Source organism: Primulina eburnea, chromosome 8, assembly GCF_022965805.1.
Source record: "Primulina eburnea isolate SZY01 chromosome 8, ASM2296580v1, whole genome shotgun sequence".
NCBI classification, from domain to species: domain Eukaryota; kingdom Viridiplantae; phylum Streptophyta; class Magnoliopsida; order Lamiales; family Gesneriaceae; genus Primulina; species Primulina eburnea.
The window spans coordinates 2,379,219-2,406,851 of record NC_133108.1 but is presented as its reverse complement, the minus strand read 5'-3'; the positions used below and the strand labels follow the sequence as shown (position 1 = coordinate 2,406,851).

Here is a 27,633-nt window from a genome sequence, read left to right as displayed (position 1 = left end):
GACACTGATAGCCAACCAATTCCAAAGGTTCTAAAATTCGTGAAAGACTAATAGGACGTCAGGCCGACACTCGAGAGTAAGACTAAACGTCGCTAGACAGATTTCACAGTATCCACATAATAAGAGTTTTATACGGTCAGACAAGCCAACAAATAGTATTTAATTTACTTTTAATTGAATTTTTAATTACTTTTAAAAAAAATTACTTTTAATTGGATTTTTAATTTAGATTAAAACCCAAAAAAAATTAAAAAGCCCAAAACAATTTAATTAATCCTAGGCCCTAAGGCTGGCCGACTAGCAGTTTCCGGTGTGGTCTAAATCGTTTTAGAACACTGATTCCTACTCGGATCAAGTACACTAATATCAAAAAATGAAATGAATTTCATGACAATTTGTGACATGAGCTGATGAAAGCTAGCTAATATATATATACACAGCTTATTATTTCAACATTACAAAACCTCCCAATATATGACATCGCAAAGTTATAACTACAGAGATCAACCAACCTCGATTTACAGATTAACATATTCCAACCTCTTCTAATATCTTGACCGATAACCTAAACAGCCTTCCCCAAAAAAAAAAAAAAACCAATAATTAAAACCAGGGGTGCCAAGTCGGATCCATCATGCACAAGTTTCTGGGAGAGAGAGCAGCGTCAACCAATTCAGCGACACCCCTCTGCATCGATTGTGGTGGATCATTACCATTTTCCTCCTGTTTGGCAAGATTCAAAACCAGTCGGGACAATACATGAGAACATAAGCATAAGATATTTAAGCAGCACAAATAATTTCACAAGGCAAAACGAGATACCACGAGTGTAGAGATCTAGCTCGAATTTTATAGCATTTCGGAACAGCGTAAAGCATACCTCTTCGGAGATGTATTGTGGAGCGATTCCATTGATCCGGTCGATTACATGCTCGACATTTGTGGAGACTTTCTGTTTTAGGTCAACATTATTCAAAACACCACCTCCGACAACAGGAGTAAGAGGCATCCCAAGAGGTCTTCTCCAGGACCAAGATATCAATTCATCACGGAAAAACATAGCCAAATGATGCCACAGATGCTGACTTTGCTGCAGCGGAATATTTTAAAAACAAATTTATCATAAATTTCAATATCAAGAAGCATCTAAAAAGCTCAATATAATAAAATAACCAAAATTACACACTTTGGGTGAAACCACTGCTTGAGCAGCAGCACACATGGCTGAGACGATGAGACCTTCCACACCGAAATGAGAGAAAAATGCCTGCAGATTCCTTGTCAGACGAAAAGGCACCTGTTCATTGAATTCAATCATTCCATTTGCGTCATAGGCAGGGTGAAAATCAGTTTGAAAAATTTTTCCCGTGTTCTTGGCAAACAGAATCTTGTTAGGGGACCTTCCTCCAATTTGTAGCATGAAGGACATAAAGCTTGAGAGGGCCAACTGAATAGCGAATTGTTTCTTGAATGCCCATAAATGGTTTCCACTAACTAAAGTTTTATACATGTATTGCGAGAGTATGCTGTCTGTCACAATATTTTTTGTGATATCATTGTATGCTTGAAGGCGGAGATCAACCACAGCTTCAGATGATATCTGGCCACATATGGCTTGGTTCAATTGCTCTTTGAAATATGTGATCGGTAAATCTGCCTCTCGATCATTTCTAGCACAATGATTTTCATATACCTCAAGAAAGGTGCTGTACATTAAATCGTCTTCGACCATCCGGACCTACACATCAAATACAATAATGAATCAAATTGTCTCACTGATACGGTCAACATGAAGTGCTCCCAATGTTGTAAAACCAGGGAGAATTTTTGGGACGTATCAATTGGCTGAAAGACCTGAAAACATTATGTGGGGTGTGATACCTGGATTGCAAGGCATAGAGATTACTTTACCCAACCAAAATGAAAGGAGTAAGACGTACTGCAACTGGCATATCAGCCAGCTGAAAATGTTCTTGTATATAATAATCATATTCTTTCTGGTATAGTTTAATGGTAGATGTGTTATTTGTGATTCGTAGATTCTAGATGGTATTATCAAATAACTTTCCAGAATTTCTAATATAAAGACCGCCTTAAGTGCATTACTGCGTTGACAATCGTGTCTTAAACCATGACTGGATTTTATATTCTTTAAACTACTCATAAATTTCCATCGTACGTATAATTATTTGCTTTTTATTGTTGTTCATTTCACTACACTTGGGGGTTCATGAAAAATGAGAGTATCTGGACGTAATTTCATGAGAGTATCTGGACGTAACAAGAGTGAATGAAAATAAAAAATACAAAACCTCAGTACTAACGCTATACCTGTGACCACACAGGAATAATGATCGGGGTGTGAATGGAGATGTGGCGACGCCTAGATTCCTTGTGCTTATCGAACATTAGGTTCATTACACGGAAAAGTTGCAAGATCCTTTCATCACTTCTAGCATTGGGAGTCAGAGAAGTCTGAACAATGAAATGGCGCTGAGAGCCATCAGAACCCATCAGGGTCAACCGACGGAAACTGCTGCCATGCCTTCTCACAATTGGAACGTCAGCTCCCACGCGATCTAACTTCACAGTATGATCAGGTGCAACTTCCTAGATCACACGATGATATTATTTACTAAACAGATTCAGTGTTAAAAAGAAAACAATTGGGGAAAAAACAGGATAACCCAGGATCCACTGTTACATAAAACTGATATTTGATGCAGCTGCATTGCATTCTTATCAACCGACAACATGATTGGCACCTATTAGTTACATAAATTATTATTGTAACAGTTTATTCAACCGGGTCAACTTTAATTCGTCTTGTCTTCATATAGCTACTATTCAACAATACCAACACCCCCCCCCCCCCCCCCCCCCCCCCCGCCGAACAGTTGTTTGCAAAACCCAAATATTAAAACAACCATTAGTATCCTCAATAAATAAAAAAAAAGAAATTAGACAATAATTAGAAAGCATATGTTCGTTCTGAAGAAACATGAATCAACCATCCATGCCATACCATTCGTCAAACATAGAATAAAATAGTCGGGGATTATTCAATTTCAACATAGTTTGCTACTTCTAAATGCCCAAGGTTAAAAATATGATCTTGAACAAGCAATTAATTAAGTATTAAATTGACTTGATGTACCTTATCAGTGAAATATTGTCCTGGAATTTCGACATCGACAGCATAATATTCTTCCAACCCTTTACTTTCATCCTCCAACTTCAGAACAGCAGGAAAACGATCTTCGACATTGCTTTGGAGAATATTCTTCCAGTGTTTCAATCGTTCGGTAAGATCAGTAAGGGTGGCTGGAAATGTAGCAGTACTCTCTGGATCAAGATCGCGTTCAAAATCTTGCTTGTACTCTCTAACGAATTCAACATGTTTATTAACAGCATCTGCCGAAAAGCAAGCTCTGCAAACACCAGAGAGCTCTTTCTTGAGAGACTGGGGAACTTCCGCTGTCGTGGCAGTTGGATACTTGTAACAGCGATGGAGCAGGGCATTAACTACTGCTAACAGCCTCTCCTCAGGTAATGTAACAAACCGTGACCCGATTTCTGTGAGTAGAATCTGCAAAAGCAAACATTTCTCAACCACATCAAACATTTAGTTTCAAAGTTCAAAAGTTTGTTCTAACTTCATGTAAAACCATAGTGTGATGAAATCAGCAAGGTTTCCGGAATTATTAACCAAGCATACCTTATTATTAATTTCCCTCCAGTTCAAATTGAACATGACAAGTAGAAGAGAGTGACTGGTACAAATAATTAAACAAAGGTCCTACCTCAAGTTCACTAGCCAGATTGGTATGTTTACTTCTAAGAGTCTCCATTATGTCCTTTGCAGCATCAAATGCACTGGCTGCAGAGGCAACCAATCCCATGGCACCATTACGTCGCAATGCAATTTGACCTGCATCATTACCAGATGAACTTTGATGCAATGACTGGTCAGTTCCAGACGGCATGCTGCTTTCAGCAGTACTAGATCTTTCTGGTTCTTGCACCTGAGAACTACTTCCATCATGTGATCCAAGACCTCCGGCAGATTGAGCTCCTTGATGAAGCTGATTTTCTGACGCCAATGAGCCCCCACCCTGAGAAGCCACTCTTGTATTTCCATCAGGCATCCCGATAGATCCAGCAGCTACATTTTGCTGCATTCTCTGCTGGGCCATAGCCATTCTACCATATTCAGATCTATTTGCAACATCACGTCGTTCGAGCAGATACGTTCGAAGCCAGTAATATAGTGCCTAAAATTTAAAAGAAGAGAGTATTAATACTTAGAGGACCCAATTTCGGAATTAGATTTTCAAATCCTCATTTTCAAGAAAATCTATCTACCTGAGGATATACAGTGGCAATTTTAAGCAAAACAAGTTTGCAATGTGGAGCTTCTGTCCTTTGTAAGGAAAGTAACAACTGAGGAATCCAAGAAAGCCAAACCCAATGCGGTATTTGCTCCAAGTATTTATCGAATGCTCTTCCCACAGGTTCATTGGGTGTGTCAAAACTAAGAAGATACAGGACCCGAGCTAGGTGGCTTCTAGAATCTGGAATTCCAAATTTGATGCCTTGAAGGAAGCAGCTCACAGCATATTCAAGCCAGTTCTCTTCATGAGTTTCCTTGTAGGCCTGTACAAAAGATCAGAATAAATCATTTCAAGTTACCACAAAAAAAAGAGAAACATATAACCAAACAAAAGAGCACATACCATATCGCAATAATTTCCCCAGCTAATCCATCCTTTGGGCAAGTTCTTGAAGAGAGAAATGGCATTTGAATATTGAAGGTTGGCACCTTCACAGTCACCAAGCTTCAACAGAAAATCACCCTTGAGGCGAAAAATTTCAGCCTGGTGTTTGACGGGAAAATAATCCAGGTTAGTGCTATTGATCAGATTAAGACCGCTGGTTAGCTCTCCCTTCATTTCCAAGTACGCTTTTGCTTGTTCTCTTATTTTTACAAAAGCCTCCTGCAGATGATTAATCGACATTAAATAATGAAGTAAAAAATTGGAAGACCAATGTGTTATTGTTATTTACCACCTCTACCTCCATTCCCTCTCCACCATAACCTAATAGAAGGGGTTGGCAGTAGTTATGCATAAGAATCAAATGAAAGATAAAAACACAAGCAACTAGACCTGAACTTCCATCGTCGAGTGTCCATACATCTTTTCAAGAATTGAAACACAGATATCATGCAGCCCATGCTTACGGGCAATGTGGGCAAGTTTATTGACATTCCACGCCTTGTCACGGAAACCAAGATGATGAAGTTGTGAATTTGTGTTTATTAAATCCTTAAATGCATCTATGACCACATTATATAATTCGTTCCTCCACTGAAGCAAATCGTACCAAACAGACAAGTTGTCCCATTCATTCGGTGTCCTCAATCTCCATGTCTCGAGGATATCCTTAAGATCTGCGTATGAGCCACCATGAACACCAGTAACAGAATTTCCAGAAAGTTTGTTTCCATTTGCAATATCCACAATAATCCTAGCTGATTCTTGAACTTCAACTAATTGCTGAAACTGTTGCAGTAGAGGTATTTTGGCGTTAATGGACATTTCAGGCAATTGCCACCACTGTTCCAAAGCCAGATCAACGCCTTTTCCCACAATGTTTTCAGCTTCTTGTACACCATTGATGTTCTTTTCATGAAGAGCAAAATATGCCTGGATAATACGAAGTTTTGGAGTTTCTTCCACTTGAGCCTTCGGAATAACTTGATCTCGTAAATATACCCAGTCAGGCTGTTTCCAGAGACTATCAAGAAGTATCTCGTAATTGTCAACAAATTTCCCAAATTCAGAAAGTGCATCCCACTGACTAAGTTGAGTAGCACAATGGAGCCACTGCTCTTCCCAAAGGCACATCTCAGCTTTTGGGACTGTATTGCTGTAGGTGCCTTGAGTTGCCTTAACCATGGCCTGATAGAAAAGGCTTTGAGCTTGTTGCCAATACCCATTCTGAACAAGTGAAAGACCAGACCTAGTTTCCGATGTAATTGAGCGTTTCTTCCACAAACCATACCTCATATCTTCTTCATTGAGTAACCGATAAAGCTCAGCAAGGGACTCAGAACACTTAGTCTCATTCAAAAATAACATTACATGACTTTCAAGCAGTCCTAATGCAATGTGCCATGCATTATAAGTTTTTCCAATATATTTGATTAGTTCACTGGGCATCCGTGGCTGAGGGTGACTTAATTGAAGCCCTTCCAGAAGAGCTTGCACAACATTTGGTCGGTGGGCTTGCTGCTTTTTATGATAATCTTTCGATAATAGAGCTATCATTGGCTTAGCTAGTGCCACCTGTTCTTCCTTCTGTAAGGTTACCCAAACAATAGGAAACACCAGAACCCACAAATGATAAGCAACATTTGCATCTGTGTGGGCCAGCTCTCTTAGCGGGATGATAAGATCCAGAACCTATAATGCAAATCAATATCATAAGTATTAGTAAAAAAATTCTTACCTGATGTATAGAAATTCTAGTACCAAAAAAATAGGGCCAAAGTAGGTGTGAGAAAGTCAAAAGCAGCGTTGTACTATTGAAGTGAGACAGAACCGACTATCCTAACTATGCAAACACTTTTGTTATTACTGAAGTGAATCAATTGCTTGAGTTCTTTGACCAACAAAAGTTAAGAAAGAGAAGGCATCAATGAAGAAAAAGGGCAACAAACACGCGAATTTCTACCTGTAGTTTGCTCATTTCATTCAGAAAAAGCGAGTGCTTCAACATAAAGCTATCAAGTGTCAGAGGAGCTTCATCTGAGCCTTCAGGATTATCAAGAGCCATTGGCTGTGGACCAGACATGGAATTTTCACCCAATACCAAAACTGGAGGAATTTTTGCAGAGTTTGGAGCCAGCGTAATTGGTTTGTCCTCGACTAAGATTGCCAAAAGAAGATCGAGGCCTTGTTTAAGCCAGAAAACATCGCTTAAAGCTTCCCAATCTTGAACTTGAATGATGTACTGCAGCCTAGTGAACAATGTTTTCCCAAGGGATTCATGATAAAGTGCAAAGAATTTCTTCCTCATCTCAGGATCTTTTGCCCGTAAACCAAGTAAAAACTGCCTCTCCACTTTCTGAAACACATCTTGACGCAGAGAATGAGGATACCTGGAAGTAAATTAAGTTAATATAGTATTATGTATCAATTTGTCTGGAAAAAACCAACATTTTCACTTACTTATTCGCGTCCGCACAAAGCCGATAAAGCAGTTCAAGATACTTCCGATCCCATTCATCAGCAGTACTCGGAGAAAAGTTCTGCTTATCTACTTGTGAAAGCTTGTGGAGTAATGAAACAACTTCCTTTGGAGTGATAAACGTACTAGGCACAGCAGATAATCCAGATTTACCAAAAGCATCATCAACCCAACCTTTAATCACATCAAGAACACAGACAAGTACAGAAGGATCAGTGCCCTTCTCAGATAGCAACAAGTTGAGTATTTGAGTTACAGATCTTTTGCAATCAGGCACACTCATCACTCTTTCGCTGATAAGTTTCAACACAGATTTCAAGTTTGTAATGGCAGTCCTAATATCGCCACCTTGACGAGAGGAAGTCACAGCAGAGTCAGGATCTGATCTCTGGCCCTGGAAGAATAAACAAGTTGTGTTTGAAGATGCATCATACAATGATGTAGTACGAACACGACAATGAAAGCATTACATGAAATATAAAAAACATCAAAACCTAACACACAAACTTCCAATGAACCTTGATACATTCCGAGTATAAAATCCATGAACCTATTCTATTCTAACAATGTAGTCATGAGTTCAAGCACGATGGTCAGATATCAGCTCAAAACATCTAAAAGTAGAATGCAAAAAACAAAAAATGTTCGCTTACTGAATGAAGATACTTACTTGTCTGGTATAAGAACCACTAGATATTCCCATATCTCGTGCAAGACGTTGAAGGACACGAACCAAACTGAAAGGATCGACAAGGTTTTTGTGCACATCTTCTAAGGATTTTATGACGTGAAGGACAAAGCTAATCATGCTAGCAGAGTTATCTTCTCCTGAACTCTGAATGGCAGCAACCGCTGCAAGGTGCTTTTGTACGAGTTCCTCTACTTTTTGATACAACATTTTCACTTCTTGACTTGTGCTAATTGCTTCAGGAGGAAATGCGGCAGAAACCATCTTCAAAAGAGTGCACAAGGAATTTCCATCATCTAGCATTTTGAACTTAAAACATGGCTCCAGAATCTGCCAAAGATGAATAAAAGGGCCATAAAAAATTGGCCTCCAAAAAAGCAATGCAAAAAAAATCATGATGCACAAAGAAACTTACCTGAGAAATCTGGTTGATGTTATTTCGCACAAACAAATGGGGTTGCTTTTCCAAGACCTTGTTCATCACATCTAGGCCCTGGGCTAAGGCAGTCGATGGATCCTTCGACTGAGAGGATGGTGTACTGCTGAGCAACTTCTCTAAATAATTGAATTTTACATTGGCATTGGGCCAAACTTCCAATGCTTGTGATAGAAGCTCCAAAGCTTGTTTATACATAAGACTTGCCTCCTTGTTTGTCTCCTTGTCTTTAGGTTCTATTACCAATGCTACCTAATTAGGGGGAAAGGAAATTATCAGTCTATATAACACCACATAAAACACATTTTGTTTCTTGAGTCATTACCAACAATGGCACACTAACAAAAAGAGGACACAAATGGCATGTCTTTTGTATCATCTAACATAAGCAAGCAAATGAGGAAAAACACAAAAAGAAAGTTAATCGTGAATATCTTTCAGAAAGTGAATCAACTCACGAAAAAGATACATGGCATGCCACAATCCGAGTAGCTGAAGTTGAGATGCAGGAAGATTAAGTTAGGAACAATATATGTGCTGTAGAGAATCTATGTGCAGTTGCTATTCGAGAGATGTATATATCACTATGGGCCCTCTTTCACAGTACTGTTTATGCTTTGGTGAAAAAAGTGCCTACTAGACAAAATTATTACACGGGTATCTTTGGAAGTAATAGCAGCACGACCCACATTCCTATTTGTCCAAATTCCATCAACAGCAACCTATTTGGAAATGACAGTAATGCAAATTGGGAAAAGGCACTATTCTATCAAAAAAGATAAGATTATGCCTCATAGCACATTGCAGAAGCTGATAACAGGGCTGCCTCAAAAATAAGAAGATTTTTAACTCAAGGAAATCGAAAAGAAAATTTTAACTGACTTGTAACTGAAACACAAATATTAATAATGACACACACACAAAAATAGATTCTACTTTGACTGCAACTTGCAAATTGGAGTTTAAAATTCTACTCTAGGTTTAAACGTAAGCTCTCTTCAATAAATTTTTGAATCAAAAGTAAACCTGAGACATACCCTAATAAGAAAATTGATTATCATCTCTTCCATTGCAGCATTAGGCTTAAACTCTTCATCAGGTGGCCCAGAAGACCCAGGAGTTTCAACATTAGGAATCGAAGAGGCACCTCCAGGTGACATGATACAGAGCGATTGAAGACCAGGTTCCACTTTTATTCTCTTAGATGAATCCTCTGAAAATGAAGATCCATCAACAGAAAGCTTGGGATCCCCACCAGCAGAATTATGATGCAGTCCATCAGCACCCTGGACTGTGCCATCGCTATTAGTTCCTTTCTTCAGATCACTTTGCCTTTGTTTTTCCCAATTGACAACCAACCCAGCAAGTTCAATAGCAAGGCGCCTATTTTCTGACGTAGTGTTATAAGGAAGGCCAAGACGACTGAGAGAATTTACCATCTGGGGAACAAATTGAGCTCTACAACTGTAAAAAAGATCCGAGTGTCGAACAATGAGCTGGAATATGTGAATAAGATTTGGAATCGAGTGACCTTCCTCAACCAAAATTTTCTTAGTGTAACGTATCCATATTGGCATACGAGAATCACCGAGAGGCAATCTACGTGGAAGTGCTGGCATGAGTATGTCAAGGGCTTGCTTAACCAGCATTTTATTCTCTGGCTGGCAAGTCCTCAGAAGTGCGACAAAGACCTGTATTCTAAAGCCGTCAATACAAGTGCTCAATTGACTAGTAGCAACAATCAAAAGAATGCAAACAAGTAGCAACAATCAAAAGAATGCAAACAAGTAGCAACGCTAAATTACTTTACTGATAGGCCAAACTAAAGGAGAATATATAGTTGTGGTGACTCGAAGTATGCAGTAGAACTACCTGGCAGTGTAATGCAAATTTTTTTTATTAACTCTCCAACTCCTCCAAAGCAAATTGGTGTGCCCCATTTACTTTTAAAATACATAAAAGCATCGAGACTTATAACAAAAACTTGAACAAATCTCACTTTGCCAAGAAGTGGATAGAAAGAGTGGAAAGGGCCATTATATTAGAACGTGCATGCAATACGACAATAGGTGCCGAAAAGCTGACTACATTAGCAGTTTCAAATCAGTTATAACTCTGTTAAGATTTTTTTTTTTTACATTTATGGACTTAAAAAACATGCAAATACACCTGAGGACAATTTCATGTTTATAAGCACATGTTATGGTGCCAACCTGATTTACAAGTTGTGATCTTTGTTTTGAATTATCAAAGTCTCACGCAAACCCAAAAAATAATAAGAATCAACAGCTTATGAAGCATCCATATTCAAAAGTCGCATATTTTGGCTCTTTTACTATTCAACCCTGTAATTTATATGTTTCAGAAAAAAATTAAGAGGGCATTATTTAAGAAATGCAGTATATGGCGATATACTGGCGGAAGCACCTGCAAAATAATTTTCTCTGGGGCTTGGTACGCCTCCAAAAAGTGGCAAACGTTGACAAATGCCCACTGCTTACTAGCACTGTCTTCGCGCTTGAGATGATTCCAGCCAAATTTAATAAGTTCCTTCCGATGGTGAACAAGGTCATTTTGAAGATACTTGAGAAGCAGAGTGGCAAGCTGCAGAAGCTCTATCCTTAAGGGCTCATCATAATCAGCAGATATCTAGAAATATCAAAATGAAAAGCACACTCAGTCTCCAAATGAAAGAAATCTATATCTTTACATCCTTGTTTGGACAAGAATTGCAGCTTCAATCAAATCATAATTAAGACCAAAATCTCGCAGACAACTCAATAATTTCAGTTGGTTAACATTGGAGGAGTAAGAGAAGCAATCAGTTTTATTTGAGCATATCGACAGTGGTAAAATGCAACAGGGAAAAATAACTAAAAAATGTAACTAAATGTCCTCATTCAGTACCACAAAATTTCACGAGGAGAGAAGTAATTAATATACCAAGATTTTTCTAAATCCAGACATTACCACCCCGCCTAAACCCAGTGCTTCTCTCACCCGCTCGAGAGTCGAGACCTCCAATGTCCCCTCCCAGTGAAACAAACCCCCCTCTCTGTTGATTCTCTTCCAAAGTTTCATACACAATCTCATGAGGCCAAATCACAATACTGTCACCTATAATTTACTTCCACTCCAAAGCCTAGCCACCAACTCACACAATATGTATGTGAAATAGATATCTGTGCTTGTCTATGTACATGCAGAAATGCATTTAAAGAAGGGGGTCAAACGATTCCAACGGCAATAACACTCCGTGAAAAATGGTGCCAAGAACTTATATATTGGGTGAGGCACAGCAGCTGATTTGGTGTGAGCAGCAAGGGGACAGGTTGCCATGGATTTATGGGGGGAAGAGAACGAGGCTGCATGAGTGGGTACAAGTATGGACGAAAACCTTTTTTTCCCTTTCAGTTTAATAATCTTTCTAATTTTAAAGGTAGAATCAACAATTTTTTTTTTGTGATAAGACTGCACTGGCACCAACTAAGCATCTATACTGAAGGACTAGATGAGATCGCACACGGTCAATCTTCTAGGGACTTCGATAGCAACAATATGCCGAAGTGGTTGAAATAGTTGAAAATAACGAGCCAAAATCATATAGAAGAACCATTATCCAAACACATAAAAAATACTCTTTACCTCTTCTGGAGGATCAAGGAGTTTGTCAACTATCGTCTTGATTGTGGCTGCATCAATGACTTCCCAAGTTTGGCCATTCTGAAAAGCATGAGCTAACATTGGAAGAATCAGCATTTGCATCACGATTACCAAATGATCGTGACTCAACTGTTTTAGTTGAAAAATGTTCAGAAAGTGAAGTAGAACACTTCTCTTCAAGTTGGGGGGATAGCCCTCAGCAACCTGGACATTTTATGATGACAACAGTTCAACTTTTAAGCGTACCGAAACAAAAATAATACAAACTGATATCTGATTTTATAAAAACAGTAATCGGGGCAATGTTACACATTTAATACCTCAACAATGTAAAACTCCTTTAAGAAAGTAAAATCTATGCGAGTCTGAAACAGGAAGATGACTAGAATATCAAATAACACGTTGATCTCCGTTCTGTCATGACGCAAGTAGTTCAAGAAAGATTTGACAAGCCACTTGCTTTCTTTTACCTGCAAATGTACCGTGATTTCAACAATCAATAAGTTGGCAACAAAAAATATCATAGATAGAAACAGGTACTATTCACTCATAGGAAATGTTAATAGGAAAATGTAGTCTACTGAACAAGGAGCAATTGCTGCTCATTTTGCAGCCTGGCCCTTCAGAATAATAAAGAAGAGTCTGATAGGCCAAGTAACCAACCAAACAACCTTTCTGCCCCTTTGAAGGGAAAAATGTCCGTTATCAAACCAATTAACAATGAAACTATGAAAAGTTCGAGCTTCCAGATAAACACTTGAGCCTAAGCATTTTAACTCCTTGGTCATCATTTAGTATATATGCTAATTTTTCCCAACTTTTTTGAGGTCTGCAATATTAATCACAGGCAATTCATGCCCAAACATGAACTAAAATTACACTGTTTACCAATCTTTCAAGGCCTTCATATGTAAACTTTGATTCTGGAACCATCAACCAAACTTCAAGATCTTTACATTTTTCAACTGAGTAGGGACAACCATTTCTCCAAAAACTTTTCCACTCCCCAGTGATGCTCGGACCGACTCAAACTAAGGAACAGCTGAGAAGTTCTGAAGACTCAGGAAATTTCTACCTGGCACCAACCATTTTTCGAAGAATATGCATTCCATCTTGAAGAATCATTCTAATTCCTAAATAATTGTGCCACCAACCATTTTTTATAAGAAACGATATTTTATTAAATACTTGATAGCTTTTAATTACGATAAACGGACTAGAATAAAAAATTATGTCGCAAACCATTTAGTGTAGCAACTCGTCAGATTCAAGAAACTTCAATATGTCTTCACGAATTCTATAAATAACGTTCAATTCCTAAGTGAGAGTACAACTTGTCTAGGTAGAGTGAGGAAAATTATGAAAAGGATGGCCACTGCCACTCCTAAGGTGTGAACGTGTCATTAAAGTTACCAAAGATCAGTCAAGATAAATATACAGTCAGTCCTATGAATGAAGACTCAGAGATAATCTCTGAAAACAAATAAGTTCTGAGCCGTATAGGATCGTATACACAGCTCATCATTCAGACCTATGAGATAAATTTGCAATGGTGATATGTCAGGAGATATATGCAAACCTTGACTCACCTTAGAAAATATCTCAAACTAATTCAAATACATTTTTATTGTTAGATTAGATGGACAAAAAACTAACTTCAAAGTTCAAATTAAGGTTCATATCCTTCTTGATTACTTCATTCAATCTAAGTTAAAGTCAACCTCCCACCACCAACACTTAGCAAATTACAATGGATGCACCATTTATTCAACAGGTTAAGCTTATCTAAAACTGATGCTCCGAAAAAGCTTATGAAAAGAGTGCAAGAACGTCAAAGTAAAAGATATATAGCAAATAAGACTTCCATTTTGTATAATGTTCAGCCAACAAATGTAAATTGCCAATTAGTTCTTACTATTGTCTCGGGGATGGGTCCAACTGATAAAAATCACTAAAACCAGACACCTTTGCCATTTGCTAGAATCACATATGCTTAAATCCAGTGTATCTGGTATAGGTGACAGAAAAAAAAGACTAAAGCATATACGAAACATACCAGATATTGTGACCATGCTAAATTGCTAATAAATCTAACTTGAAATAGAGCAGAATGTATCTCAAAATAATGAAAACAAGCTCTCAAGATGGAATATTCAGACTGTCATTTTTAACTTACTTGCATTAAGTTCAACTCCTGCTCACTTTGTAGACGGGAAATCCTAGCCGGGGACTTCCACAACAGAACCAGTGTATTAAAAACCACACGGTTACTCTGCAACCAGCCGGGCATCAATTTAACCAGAGTTTTAACCAAAGCAAGACCCTGAAAATATGCATCTAATGTTGCACCAGAGGTGATAGCCAGATGAACAAACTCGTCAGATGTAGGAGCAACGAGACTTTCATCGCTCATTAAATTACTAGACGGGTTGGAAGATCCTTGAGTAGTTGCTACATCAGTTTTTTGCGAAAATTCGGAGAATGCACTAGCTATTATCTTTTCTGGTGACCTAGCAAGTTCTTCTCTCAAGGGTTGGCCTGCATCCGATCTTATTATGTACATTAACCTAGATAAAAAGATCCAACACAATTAATACATAAACAATTAAACATTATCAACAGCAAACTTAAACCTAGAGAAAATTACCATCATTTATCTTGAAATTACCTCCTGAAATATTTGGGTTGGCTTAATCGAGCAAGAAAATAATCAACAGCAGCTGTCGGATAACGATTAAGAAATTTTGTCAGTGGGAGACGATATGGACTATTTATCTCACTGTAAAACTGTCCAGGCGGGAGGGCGGCTTCCAAGTCAATCGTCAAAGTTACGAGATCATCAAGAAATTTTCCAGCCGCAGAGGGAAGGAGGTGGAAGAGCTCGATGATAGCTGCAAAAAGTTGAAGAATATCATTAAAACAACAATACATCTTAAGGATGTCCTACCTCTCAATGATCATGCAATACAATTATTACGCACCAGCAGCTATTTTAGGTTCCTCTCCAGCCTTCCAGGACTTTTGGCACTGAGCAAGTTTCTCAGGTTCTAACCATTTCTTAAGATGTTCCAACAATTTCCCACCCAATGTAACATTGAACCAGTTAGATAGAAGTTCGAGCAGCCGAGCGAGACCTTGCAACAGAGGCATGCTGAGATTTTTGGTATGTGCCAAATTAACTAATATTGGCCTCAAGCTGCCTTGGAGGAGTTCTTTTGGCATTCGCTGCTGTAGAATAACCTAACATAGGATCGTAATGAAAATTAAATTAAGAAAATCATTAAGATGAACTAGATTGAAGTTCATATACATTAAACATTTACATTCATTTGATGTCGGAAGGACATTGCAATTACTTATTAGGTACGATACTTGAGAAAGTGTCGCTCAATTCTTACAAGGATTTGTACAAGACTTGAGTAAAAAATTAGTTATCAAAATCTTATGAAAAAGTTAATTTTTTTAAAAAAACATCAGAATTTTATTTTCCTTTTGGATAATGAAGGAAACAACTTGGAAGAATTAGCACAAATCTTAAAGAACAAGTGATCCATCTTTCAAGTAAATGGGAAAATATTTTTTACATCGTCGAAGCCACCTCGAAAAAAAAAATTATTTGTTTTAACTCCACAACAGTAGCTAAAAGATGCTAAATTGAAATATGTGTCCGGGTCCGGGCATAAAACACCAGAGGCATGTGGCTACACTTTTGATATAGCGGTGGTGAAGCCATTGAGCCTAATGGTACATCAAGTCGCACGCCATGCCACAGATTAAAGGTCAAGCGATTCTAGGTGAAATCCAATTCATCCTTATTTCATATTTTGATTGCAAAGTGTGCCTTAGAAGAAAGAGTCGTGAACCATAAGAATCTACGTAAAATACAATGTATTGTCATTTATATTTGATTGTACAGTATTTGGTTTAATATTGTTCAATGGTTTCAAAACTACACATAATGTTATATTACATTTTTCATACATCTAATGTCCGAAATATTATGTTTCAAACTCTCAATGCACGTTATTTCAAAAAATTTCTACAGTTAATGCCTTGAAATGAGGTCCTAGAACATGTATATTTGGGAGCCTTGCGCATTTAATAACAGTCATGCTATGTAAAAAATGTGAAGAAATGGAAAAAAAGAAAAAGATAATTAAAAAGAATCATTAAGATATGGCAAACAAAATTAATGTATGCTCAAACAGAATAAAACTAACTAAACAAGCCAGGTCCAAAAAAGCATGGGATCCTAGACAAATAATATGGAAATTCAACCCGTTTAACTGGATAGAACACCAATAAGGAGGCTCTATATCGCTTATGCCAACTATGTTAGAAGAGTGCAATAAGAACTGAAGAAAACTTCTGCCCTATATAATACAATTCAACACAGCATCGATCAATAATAACCACATGAACAAAGAAAGCAGTTGCATAAATGAAACAATAGAGACTTACAGATTATTATTGCTAGTGGGAAACTCAAAATCTATGAATATAAGAAATCATGTGATAAGATATCAATATCTCAGTAAAATGTCCAAATCGAACACAAATATTCTCTACTTTCAATCTAAAGGAAAAAAAATGTAAAACTTGAGTAAATATGTCTAATAAACCTGGCGTAAACCTTCCTTAGCAACGGCTACAATTTCAGGGGTCCTGCTTGTCAACGATTTGAAGAACATGGAAATTATTTTAGCTCGCAACTCGGAGTGATTTTGAGCTTTGAAGTCCGCCCAGGCCATGGCAGTGCAAAGGAGTTCGATGCAAGCAGTGCGAAGTTTATTCAAAGATGTGGCCACTTTAGGATTCATAAATTTTACAACCCAAACAGTTTCATCAGCCTCTGCTATTTGCAGAGCTTCTTGCAAAAAGTTAATAAGCTCTGGTGTTAACTTAAGAAGGGGAGGCCTCAATGCAAGGCAGAAATTCAAAGCAGTGACGGTGCCAACCTGGAAGCAGCATAAAATGAGTTAGTAACATTAACATAAGACATCAAATCCCCAACAACCACCACCAACGTCACCTGTTGATCAACAGTCTTAGACCGCAGTGGCCGCATGATAAGAGGTTGGTGAAAAGGTTCGAGCAACTCAGTAACCTCACTCCCAGTCCTACTAGCCAAAAGTGCCAATGATGACTGCACGATTTTTTTCACATCAATAGATGAGTTGGGACTAAATAATTCTGATGCCAAATACTCCACAACACCTTGAAAACTTTGCCTACGTGCTTCACTGTTTGCTTCATCAGCATTGTTGACCATACGAAGAACTTGCATAAGCACCTGATTGGTCTCTTCCTGTTCTTTGGTAGCATACGTAGGAAGCCTTTTAAGCACATACAATAGACCCCTAACAATACGAACTTGATTAAGACAAAGAATTTCAACTGTAACCTTTCCTATCAAAGCACCAAGCCCCATAACACCTCCCATTTGAGCTTGCCACGTGCTACCATAACAACAATGTAACAGCCTTGGTAGAAGTTGTTCAAATACAAAAATACGCACACTTGGAGGAGGTGCATATACAGGGCTCATTGAGGGGCTGGTGACAATCAGAGGAGTGCCAGGACCTCTGGGCATCATCATATCGGAATGTTTCGAGTTAGCAAGGAACAGCAGCATCTCAGCAAACATATTTAATGCATTTAATGCAGCTTTAGCATGCAACCTGTTTTCATCAGCCAGTACTTCTACCAAAGCATCCAAAAATATTGTAGGATCCAATTCTTTGAGAGAAGTGGTATGCCTATACTTTGAGCTCAAACTGGAACTGATTGAAAGCAAAGGACCGCTAAGGGAAGTGGATGAAATCATACTCTGAGATGCTGAGCTTTCAACATGAAATATTATAGCAAAATGACGGCATATATAACCAATATATTCATCCTTGGGTTCATGTAGCTCAGGTTCTGCACTTGTGGCAAGTAAAGTCATCAAAAGAATTTTAAACACAGATTTCTCAGCCATAAGCTGGGTCTTTGTCTTGACACCTAAGTCAGCCTGTACAAAAAAATATTCTAACTGATGGATCACCAATTATAATTCCAGTAAAGAAGTTCTACACAGTATCCCATTGATCATATCGACAAATAACAGAAATTGAAGAAATGTCTCTGCATCTCAGTTGGGAAAACTATACCAGGTAAATGTCCAACCAATAAAAGGCATAGAAACTATAAAGAGCACTGCATCTAAGGGGGAAAAAAGGTAGAATACCAGATGGACCTATACATGGACCAATATCATAAACCTCACATAAAACAAATAATTCAACAACAACAAAATTTCTACAAAAAAATAAAAAAGAAAGAGAAATAATGAACCTCTAGAGTATTATCTTACTAGAATGCAGAGACATGAAGCATGTGTATAAAGTAAAGGATGCAATAAATAGGTGAACAAATGCACCATTAAGTTAGTTACCTTGATATCAGATGATGTTGATCTTCTCCGGGATGGATCAGCTGAAGAGCCAAGATAACTAGATAGCAGTCTTGATGTTAATCTGTCGTCATTAACAAGTCCAGGTAAATTTAGCTGAGAAAACAAGCATACACGAAGAAACTTTAGTGCTTGCTTGCGATAGAAGTCATCCATTCCAACATTCTTATGCATGACAGCAGCCACAGCAAGATTGATACACCGATCAAGAGGCACCAAAAATGGAGTAGAAGGCTCAAATGTGAGAATCAATCGTAGCCCATGCTCTGGATTTTCCTTGCATTCAAGTGCAAGAGGGTCTTTGAGGAAACGTCTGTTACGACCACCTAACTTCCCAAGAAGTTGCAATGATTTCCCACCCCATGGATAAGGGGCGGGCTTTAAATGGGACCATAATGACAGAATAACCTCGGAAATAACATTAGCCATACTTGGTTCCAGAAAATCAGGGTTCAAGCTATCAATCCAAAACTCAAGTGTCCTTAGACCCAGACTGATTAGATCATCACTTCCTTTGAGACACATAACCAAAGGCTTCATAAGACGAGGAAGGTGAGGTAGTAGTGAACTCAACCTTGCAGGCAATGTCAGGCAAAGCTCTAACAAAATTTCTTTCATATCTTCAGCAGTAGGTCCCTCAAGCATGGCCAACAGCATATTCAAGCATGGTTGCAGCGTCGGAATCAAATCCCGAAGTAAAAGTTCAAACTTACCTCCCGCAAGCGCACGAAACATTGTTCGAAGAAGTTGCAAATAACCGATAGGTCTCTCAACCTCTGTGGCACTTTTCATGCAAGTCTCCATTATAATAGGCACATGAGGTTGAAGAATACACTCACAGTCTGAAGGAGCCTTTGCCACAGCATTGAATAAAAATCGGAAGAGATGCAAAACAAGTTTTGATCCGGGAGAATCGGGATGTTTTAGAACATCAAGTTTGCTGCTAACAAGAAAATTAACTAAAACATCTGCAAATGGACGAAAAACTTTGGGGGCCTGTAGAAGAGTAGAAAAGATGTGGACTAGCTGGCTGTTAGAAATCATGCACTCAAAAAGCTCCATCATGCATAGAGAAAACATGTCCATTAAATCACGTGGTTCCATGATGGCCAAAATGTTGGAAAACAGATGGATCATTTCTCTCTCCTCATCCTTCTCTTTGAACAATGCTAAACAGTGAACACCGCTCTTCAAAACACCAGAGGCTTTGCAGACCTATCAAACTCAAAACATAAGTTCAGGACACTATGTTAGGCATAGAAAAGTGATATTATAAACAATACCTCATCTTCTCTCATCCCTCTAAACGGCTGTGACATTGAGGAACCTGATGACGTAGAGGCAAGTGTTTGCTGAGTGGTCCCATGGGTGGAGGGTGACACCTATATTGTTTAGATAGTACTGTAATATAAAATTGTGAATTGGCAAAATTACAAAACTAAGAGAACTCGCAAACCTGTGACCGTGGCACATGCGCATGAGTGATGCTCCAAATGATAGTCTTCATTCCTGCAAATCGTGTCAAAAAGGTGAGCCACTGAACCATATGTGAATCTTCCTGCCCCATAAAAAATGTAAATTTTATTTCATTTATGAAGTACTTGGTCTCTTTTATTGGGATAGGGAAAGGATAAAAGATTTTTACCCATAACCAAGGTCTTTATCAGATGCTTACAATCGTTGACTTCTTTGAAATGCTCAACAGGCATGGGTAGATTAAAGACGGCTTGCTACATCGTTACTAAAGATTAGGAAACAAGAAGAAAACTAAAAGAAATTAAAGAGCAAAATCAGACGATACATATATATGATTGATGTTACTGTTCAAGAAAATATAGTTTGTAAAAGGAAAAAACAAAAGAGAACAAATTACAAATCATACTGCCAAAATGCCCAAATCAAAGTTAAAACTGCTATCATTGTGAACTCCCCATTAACGTTTTAATTATGTCCCCACCAAAACTTCCATTTCATCTTAGTTTAGCAAGAAGAAAACAAATGGCGATGTCCTCCCTAATAATTTCAGCTTCTTATAAGCTGGGTGGTAAAACAAGCCAACTTTGCAAGCTCTTTAGCAAATGAAGTTCTTTCACTCATTCAAGATACCCCCCCCCCTCATTCCATCCTAGAGTTCAGATTGTTCAATGGAAAAAGACACCCACAGTTCCAGTGTTTTCTATAATGTGACAAGAGATGCTTCCAATACCTCCATCCCCTAGTTGTTTGGTGGCTGATGACAACTTTAGTTGGACTGAAAAAATCAAGTCTTGGGCATAACAGCTAACATCCTGGTACTTGGAAAGTTTTAGAATATAAAACTATGACCATTCCGAAATGAAATAATCGTTCGAATTTTATACAACACCTGATATTTTCCATCGTTTGGCTGGCTGGACAGATGCCTACTTAATTCCATTGTTGTTTTGTTAATTTCAGAATTTTCGAGAAAGAGAGATTTCTATTGAAGTGTTAATTCACTGCTCGCTGAACATGGAACGAAATATTTAGCACAGATGATTGCATCGAGAGCCTTGAGAATATAGGCAAGAGATTTAATATGCGAACAGCAATATGAAATTCGATTAGTGTATACATGATAGCAAATTCCCATGAATTATTTGTCAAATCTCAACCATTACAACAATCATCTAACCAGCTAATATAAATTATGAGCCTTAAAAAACACATAAAAAGAAGAATATGATCCATGAAAATAATCAAAAAACTGTATATGAGACGGAGAGATCAAGTCAAAGTATTGAGCCAAATTACCTGCACTGGCACTTCAAGTTTAGACCTCAATGTGGGCCGAATTTTTCCTTCCTCTCCCTCTTCCAGTAGCTATCATCCAAATTAAACATGGGCCAATGAATAAGTCATTAGTGAAATGTAACTGCTTTGCAATAAAAGCGACCAGAGACAGCAAAACTGAACCCCGATATATTTGATGAATTTAGATGAGTAAACAATGTCATGGACTCGTAAATTTGCAAATCCGAAAGGAATGCCATTGCAATTTATACACCACCATGGCACCATCTTTAGGAATCCATAAAGTATAAGTCATGTGTAAGCGCATACAAAGTGATCAATGCCTTCTTGGCTGCTTACACATTGTTAAATGAAGTTGGAACATATAAAAGTTTCCATACATCGTACTTCTCCATATTGGTCCCAAAAGCACTATTTATTATAAAAATATGAACCACACTAACGTCTTTGCCTTCTTTATTCTCTCATTCAACACTTCTCTGGAAATTATGATCAGCAAAGAAAATTGGGCTCAAATTATTTCAAGCTTTAGTTTGTTGGACTCTATCTCTTCAACTAGCTGAATTGGAGCTCAAGGGATTACATATCAGGCAATCTTTGAATTGGTTTTATGGCCAAACTGAAATTTGATCACGCAGCAAATGGAATATTATATCAGTAGACCACATAACAAAAATGCATTAAAATCATGCCCTTTTCTTTTGCGATAAATTTATACACTTTTTGAAAGGAAAATTCACGATTGTTTACTGGCGTAACTGGAACATAAATGTCCATGCAACAGAATCAAGAGATGCAAATGCAGTCTGCATTTTTCCAGGTTTCTAGAGGCGTATCCATTCACTGAACTATTTGGCCGGTTAAGAACTGATAAAATGAACCATTGAGATCTAAAACACCGAAAGCATTCCAAGATGTACGGAATAAGTGAATTGTTTATAAAAATAAGCAAATGTTGGATAAATTACTGATGTATAAACAGCGGTCCAAAAATCTTTTCTTTGAATAATGAACTTGAACATAGTTGAAGTACCTGGGGAATAGTGTGCTTGAAAGTGTTGAATTTTCCAACAAATGCATCTAATATTCGACCCTGGGAGACAAGTCAAGTCGGTTATCAAGAAAGGATATCCACCACATGATATAGCATCAGATTCTCTCAAGGAAAGGGACACTAAAAATACCAATAAAATCCTGGCTTCATCCATGGATGTCTGATCTACACCTTTCTCAAAGATTGGTTCCACCTTAAAATAACATAAAAGAAATTGAAAACTCACGGGAAAGAATAACATGGTTCAGATGGTCAAACTATTATAAGACTGATTTTGAATATCTACCAGATTCAACATTAAACGAGCACAGGTGGTATGAATGCTCAAGTTCAATGAGGCATCATGCATGTTGCTCGAGAAGAGGTAGATAATCCGTGATAACTGCAGCACAAGTAACCAAAAGAATTAACAAATTCCAATGCATGTACAGTTCCAAGTAAAAATAAACAGGTGGAACTTAAGTAGGAAAACTTTGAGCAAAAAATTTTCCTGCATCGAAATCAAACACTAAACAAGGAAAGGAAACAGACAAATAAGTTTCCCTGGTTGGACCGTTAGAGACCAGTAAAAAAATTTAATACCTGAGACAAAGAAAGATCTCCTCTGACATGGTGAACGATTTCTGCCAAAAGACTATATGCCAAAGGTCGTAAGGTCTCAAAGCATGCCCGTCCAGTTCCAACAAGGACTCTATGAGTTGTCGAAAAATCAAATTAATGTCATGTCGAGAGGCATCGAGACATAAAACAGAAAATGTGAACTGCGACTAATGACAATCTAACAACAACAATTGTGGTTCAAACAAACTAACATGTGAATTTCACACACTGGGATCAAGCAAGAAACTATGTAACTGACAAGTGCATATCATTCTAAGAGATAGATGTTTCAGTCGAGCCTGAACATTCATAGGTTAACTAAAAAGTCAAATGAATATTCGAGTACATGGATTAGAACAAAAACCCACGCAGTGGGGGTTACGAGTAAAGTAATGTAAGTACAAAAACAAGCTATATCCACATTCCACATTTATCACAAACTATGCTGCATGGTACAAGAGCATTTATTGGAAAATTTGCAACATAAAATGACATTTATTTCGATTGAATAAATGAAATGTAACATGACAATTGTGAAGAAATATTTATCAAAGTTCCGCATTTTACAAGCTCGCGGTAATGCTCAATATAGATACTGGTATCAACTAATGAATTTTGACATGATAGGAGAGAGTAAATAAAAAAATAATTAAGAGAAAAAAATTAACGAAAGAGGCAAACAGGATTCTTTCTTAAAAACTTCTCCGTGAATACCACAAACCATAGCAGCAAATGTGTGAGCTCATTTGCATATGAGAGGTCTTGAACATGTCATATACTGAATGAATCAGCCATAATACATATCTAAGAATACGGAATTAATTAGTTGCAAAATCAGATTTAACGATTTATCCGACAAAGTACAAACATGATGGACTAGGCATATATAATGTAGTAAGCTTAGCAAATATAATTGTGCCCTTGTAGTGGTGAGAGAGAAACTAGAGTCATCAAAATTGCCTATTCTGATCAATGTGTAGAAAGCATACCTCTCATCCAATAGTGTATCGATTAAAGGAAATAAACCCCTTTTGAAATCAGTCCCTAGTACATGTTTTAGAGCAACCAACAATTCCTGGAGCAAACAGGTTTTACACATCAGTTTCCAAGTTAATAAATGATGAAAAACCAAACAAAGAGGCAAAACCAACCTTCCGAATTGTCACAGAATCAGAACATGTGACAAGCAAATTCACAATACTTTTGCATATACTTTCTTCATGTTGCTTGATATAATCAGCAAAGCTTTTCAGGAGGTAAGTCAAGAAAGAAACAGTCTGGACATGAAGAATTAATGAAAACAGAGTGTTCAATAAACATGTCAGGTTAAAGAGAATGAAACTAATGAGAGCATCATTGATTGTGTGAGGGAACATAAATATCAGAAACCAAGATGTACGTAAAAATGCAAACAGGGAGCAAGTTCATAAACCTTGACTTCGAACAGAATAATTGAATATCATCAGTAAAAATCACTTTGAATGTCAGAATAGACCAGGCATATACCGTTAACAAGCCCTTTAAGGGAACTACCTTGCAGGTTCCAGTTGTCTCGAATACTTTCCCACAAGTAAAATACAGACCATTGATCTTACTTTGATGCCATATCTTTTACTGTGTAGGCAGTTTTAGAAAATTGACAAATTTTACTTTGACATAAGCATAGAATTGAATGGCTTTATGGATAGTAAAATCCAATCGCTTCAGTATCTGACCTTGTGTAATCTCAAAACAAGCAACTAACTATATCTTGAATTGGTGAAAAATTGACATAATAACATGCACAGTTTGAATAGAATGAAGTGATATTTACCTTGACTTGTGCGCCCTTCAGCTCAATGAAATGATTCTTCAAATGGGGAGGAACCTTCTCCGGGCCGGGAACTGATATTGCTGTTACCATCAATGGCAGGAGGTGTGGAATATTAGTCTGAACAAGTCTTCCATACAACTGAAACAAAAACATGACAACCAGTGGACTCTCTGTGACAACCTTAAAAGACCTCGTGCTTGGGTTAAGTTGCCCTGCAGTCCCAATATAACCACTTGAGGGACAAATTTGATCAGAAATTTCAATTGGCTTCACATCATCACCACTAAAAGATGGCCCCAGGGATCCTGATGTGGAGGGTTGGGCTGGTGGTGGTGAAATCATAGCCCCACTCTCGAAAAAATAACTAACCGTAGCCCTAAAATTCTGGTAAATTTTGCAGACAAAATCCAGAAAGGGCTGTACTTCAGTTTCTAAACTCGGCCTGAAATTCCGGAGTAAGTCGAAAATAATCCTAATGCAAATTAATCCATTTTCCTCGTTATCCGTGGTGAGCACATGCATAGCAACTTTCAAAAGCTCCTGAACAAAGGGCCTCAGAACTTCGCTGTGCGGTAGCCGATTGAGAATTTCAATTATTATATTCCGGAGCTTGTGTTCAGGATTATCTGCGAACTGGGGCTTGGTAATATGATACAAGATACCAGAAAACGCACGGAAATAGCATTTCAAGAAATTCAAATACTCCCCCGTGTGGCATATCTCCAGACTGTCCCGCACCTCATTTGCCATTTGTAACCGCGCCTGAATTGCTGCACCAAATATTATGAAGAACACAAAAGGATCAATCACAAAAACACAAACAAGTCCAAGAAAACAAAAACGCAAAGCCCCATGTAGTAAATGCATAAATAAAACCAAAAGGAAACTCAGCATACGGAGATCGGGTTCTATAAGGTGACGAGAGTGTTGCTCGAAATTCTGAACCGGACTCATGTTGAACGATTTCAGAAATTAACCCCAGAAACTCGAAAGAAACCAAAAAAAAAAAGTGAGGGATTCTTTATCTCTGTAAAATTTGAAGAACTGGTAAGCCCTAAACTCAACAAAGTGGAGAACACCAAATCAAGGATTGAACTGGTAAGCCTTAAATGGAACTAGGGTTAGGGTTTTGGATTCCAGTGATCACCAAAAGAAACGGGGAAGATGAAAGAAAGACATCCCCCAGCCTTGGTGCAGCACAGTCCCTCGGCCTGGAATTTATGGTACCAAGTTTCACTTTCGCTTTCAAGTTCCTTAAATAAGTCAATCCATGGAGTCGATGGTATTTCGGCACACTCGAATATTAGTATTTTAGTAGCATTATCGCACTTTTAAATTTGATTTTTATGATTTAATTTTAAACTACATATTATAAATCCGAGAAATGCGCGTTTTCAATAATTATTATTTTGATTTACATGATAAAATTCATGTTGTGTTGTACGTATTTTCTTATAATAGTTTTCATTTTTGGAAATAAACTGAAACATGGAAATCATATCTTTATTTTCTTCAAACATAAAAATTATTGTGAAATTGTTTCACATTATTATTTTCTCGACTCGACCCAACTCAATTAAAAACATTGTTTTTTATGTTCTTATGTCTAAAGTATAATTTTCGTGACATATATGGATCGCTTTGACTCATCTCAAATGTCAGATATAAATCAGTGAAACCGTCTCACAAAAAATCTACTATTTATCCAAAACATATCTTTCAAATATTCAAACACAAATAAATATTCTAATTCCAATTCTCATGACTTGTCAGCACTACTCTAATTTTACAGTGTTCTAAACTAACATATCATATTTTAAATTATTTTGGAAAAAAAAAAGAAAAGAAAAGCCCACACATTATCAAGATAAACTATTGGGCTTCTTTTTGAAAAAAAATTAAAAACTATATCGGGCCAAGACTATATTGGGTCACAGCAATATTTTATGTGTGGGCTTGACACGTTTGGTTTGTAAGTGGTGAGAAAACATATTAATAGTGGGTCTTTGGGTTGAACCTATACAACGTAAAAACTACAATTCTATCCACATCAAAGTAAAATTTCATAATTATAACAAAAAAACAATCTATCTGCAAAAAAAAAACAATCTATCGACATTAATTTGAGGAGTGGGTCTCATGTGAGACCGTCTCACGGATCATAATCTGTGAGACGGGTCAACTCTATCCATATTCACAATAAAAAGTATAACTCTTAACATAAAAAGTAATACTTTTTCATGGATGACCCAAATAAGATATCCTGTCTCACAAATATGACCCGTGAGACCGTCTCACACAAGTTTTTGCCTATTTTGGGAGCTTGTCACACAAAAATTATCTAGTATTGTTTATCTATTTAACGCGGTGTCACTCATCGAAACCTGAGCGTGACTCATCGAAACCTGAGCGTGAGACATCAATCGTTGTTTAATAATCATACGATCGAAAAACAATAAATCTCGTAGTACAGTCTCAATCAAAATCAGTATATTTCATAAATAGATTAAAATGAACTTGTCGTTATAACAAAATCTCTCAAATGGACAAAATAAAATGGTGGAAATGTTTTCCAACTTAAATAAAACTGAAATAACATGACAAAGATAACTTCTAAAATGTGAAAACACTAGCCCCAAAACATAACTTATCTAATATCAACTGATCGGTTTCAATTTTTGAATGGTCTAAGGGGCATGATCGTGGGACGATTATAATCCAACCATTCGGGGTCTATAAAACGACGTCTTTTATTGTAACAACGATGAGGTATCACGGTTTTGGGTTTTTCTAGGACCTTCTCTTTTAAACATACTTTTTCGTTAGCCTTCTCCAATAAACGAATTCTCCTTTAGGTACATCATAACGAATTTGTGATATATTTGTTTGCATGATTTGT

The 27,633-nt window shown here is 37.5% G+C and overlaps 1 protein-coding gene across 1 annotated transcript; it reads right to left on the bottom strand.

Annotated features, from left to right (window-relative positions):
• Positions 1-410: 410 nt before the first annotated feature.
• On the bottom strand, positions 411-25,994 carry LOC140838354 (transcription-associated protein 1-like). The gene is made up of 35 exons (XM_073204588.1): positions 25,631-25,994; positions 24,735-25,504; positions 24,073-24,198; positions 23,911-23,996; positions 22,904-23,012; positions 22,608-22,703; positions 22,452-22,514; positions 22,301-22,360; positions 21,268-21,336; positions 20,141-20,225; positions 19,952-20,004; positions 19,779-19,877; positions 18,478-19,710; positions 17,074-18,054; positions 16,664-16,999; positions 15,023-15,281; positions 14,710-14,932; positions 14,218-14,608; positions 12,362-12,511; positions 12,024-12,245; positions 10,806-11,027; positions 9,416-10,069; positions 8,358-8,630; positions 7,925-8,272; positions 7,236-7,648; positions 6,739-7,165; positions 5,169-6,467; positions 4,737-4,997; positions 4,366-4,656; positions 3,804-4,274; positions 3,158-3,589; positions 2,332-2,610; positions 1,187-1,738; positions 881-1,090; positions 411-723 (listed from the first exon to the last, which is right to left on the bottom strand). Exons 1-35 carry the CDS (start codon positions 25,686-25,688, stop codon positions 604-606), a joined length of 11,721 nt encoding a protein of 3,906 aa, XP_073060689.1. The 5' UTR covers positions 25,689-25,994; the 3' UTR covers positions 411-603.
• Positions 25,995-27,633: the final 1,639 nt, after the last annotated feature.

Coding starts and splice junctions, on each gene's coding strand:
- LOC140838354 (XM_073204588.1), bottom strand. CDS start 25,688: ATGAGTCCGGTTCAGAATTTCGAGCAACACTCTCGTCACCTTATAGAA. Junction 11,028..12,023: donor TCCTTGATCCTCCAGAAGAG/GTAAAGAGTATT, acceptor TGATATTTCTAG/ATATCTGCTGATTATGATGA. Junction 7,166..7,235: donor CTTTGTGCGGACGCGAATAA/GTAAGTGAAAAT, acceptor ATTTACTTCCAG/GTATCCTCATTCTCTGCGTC.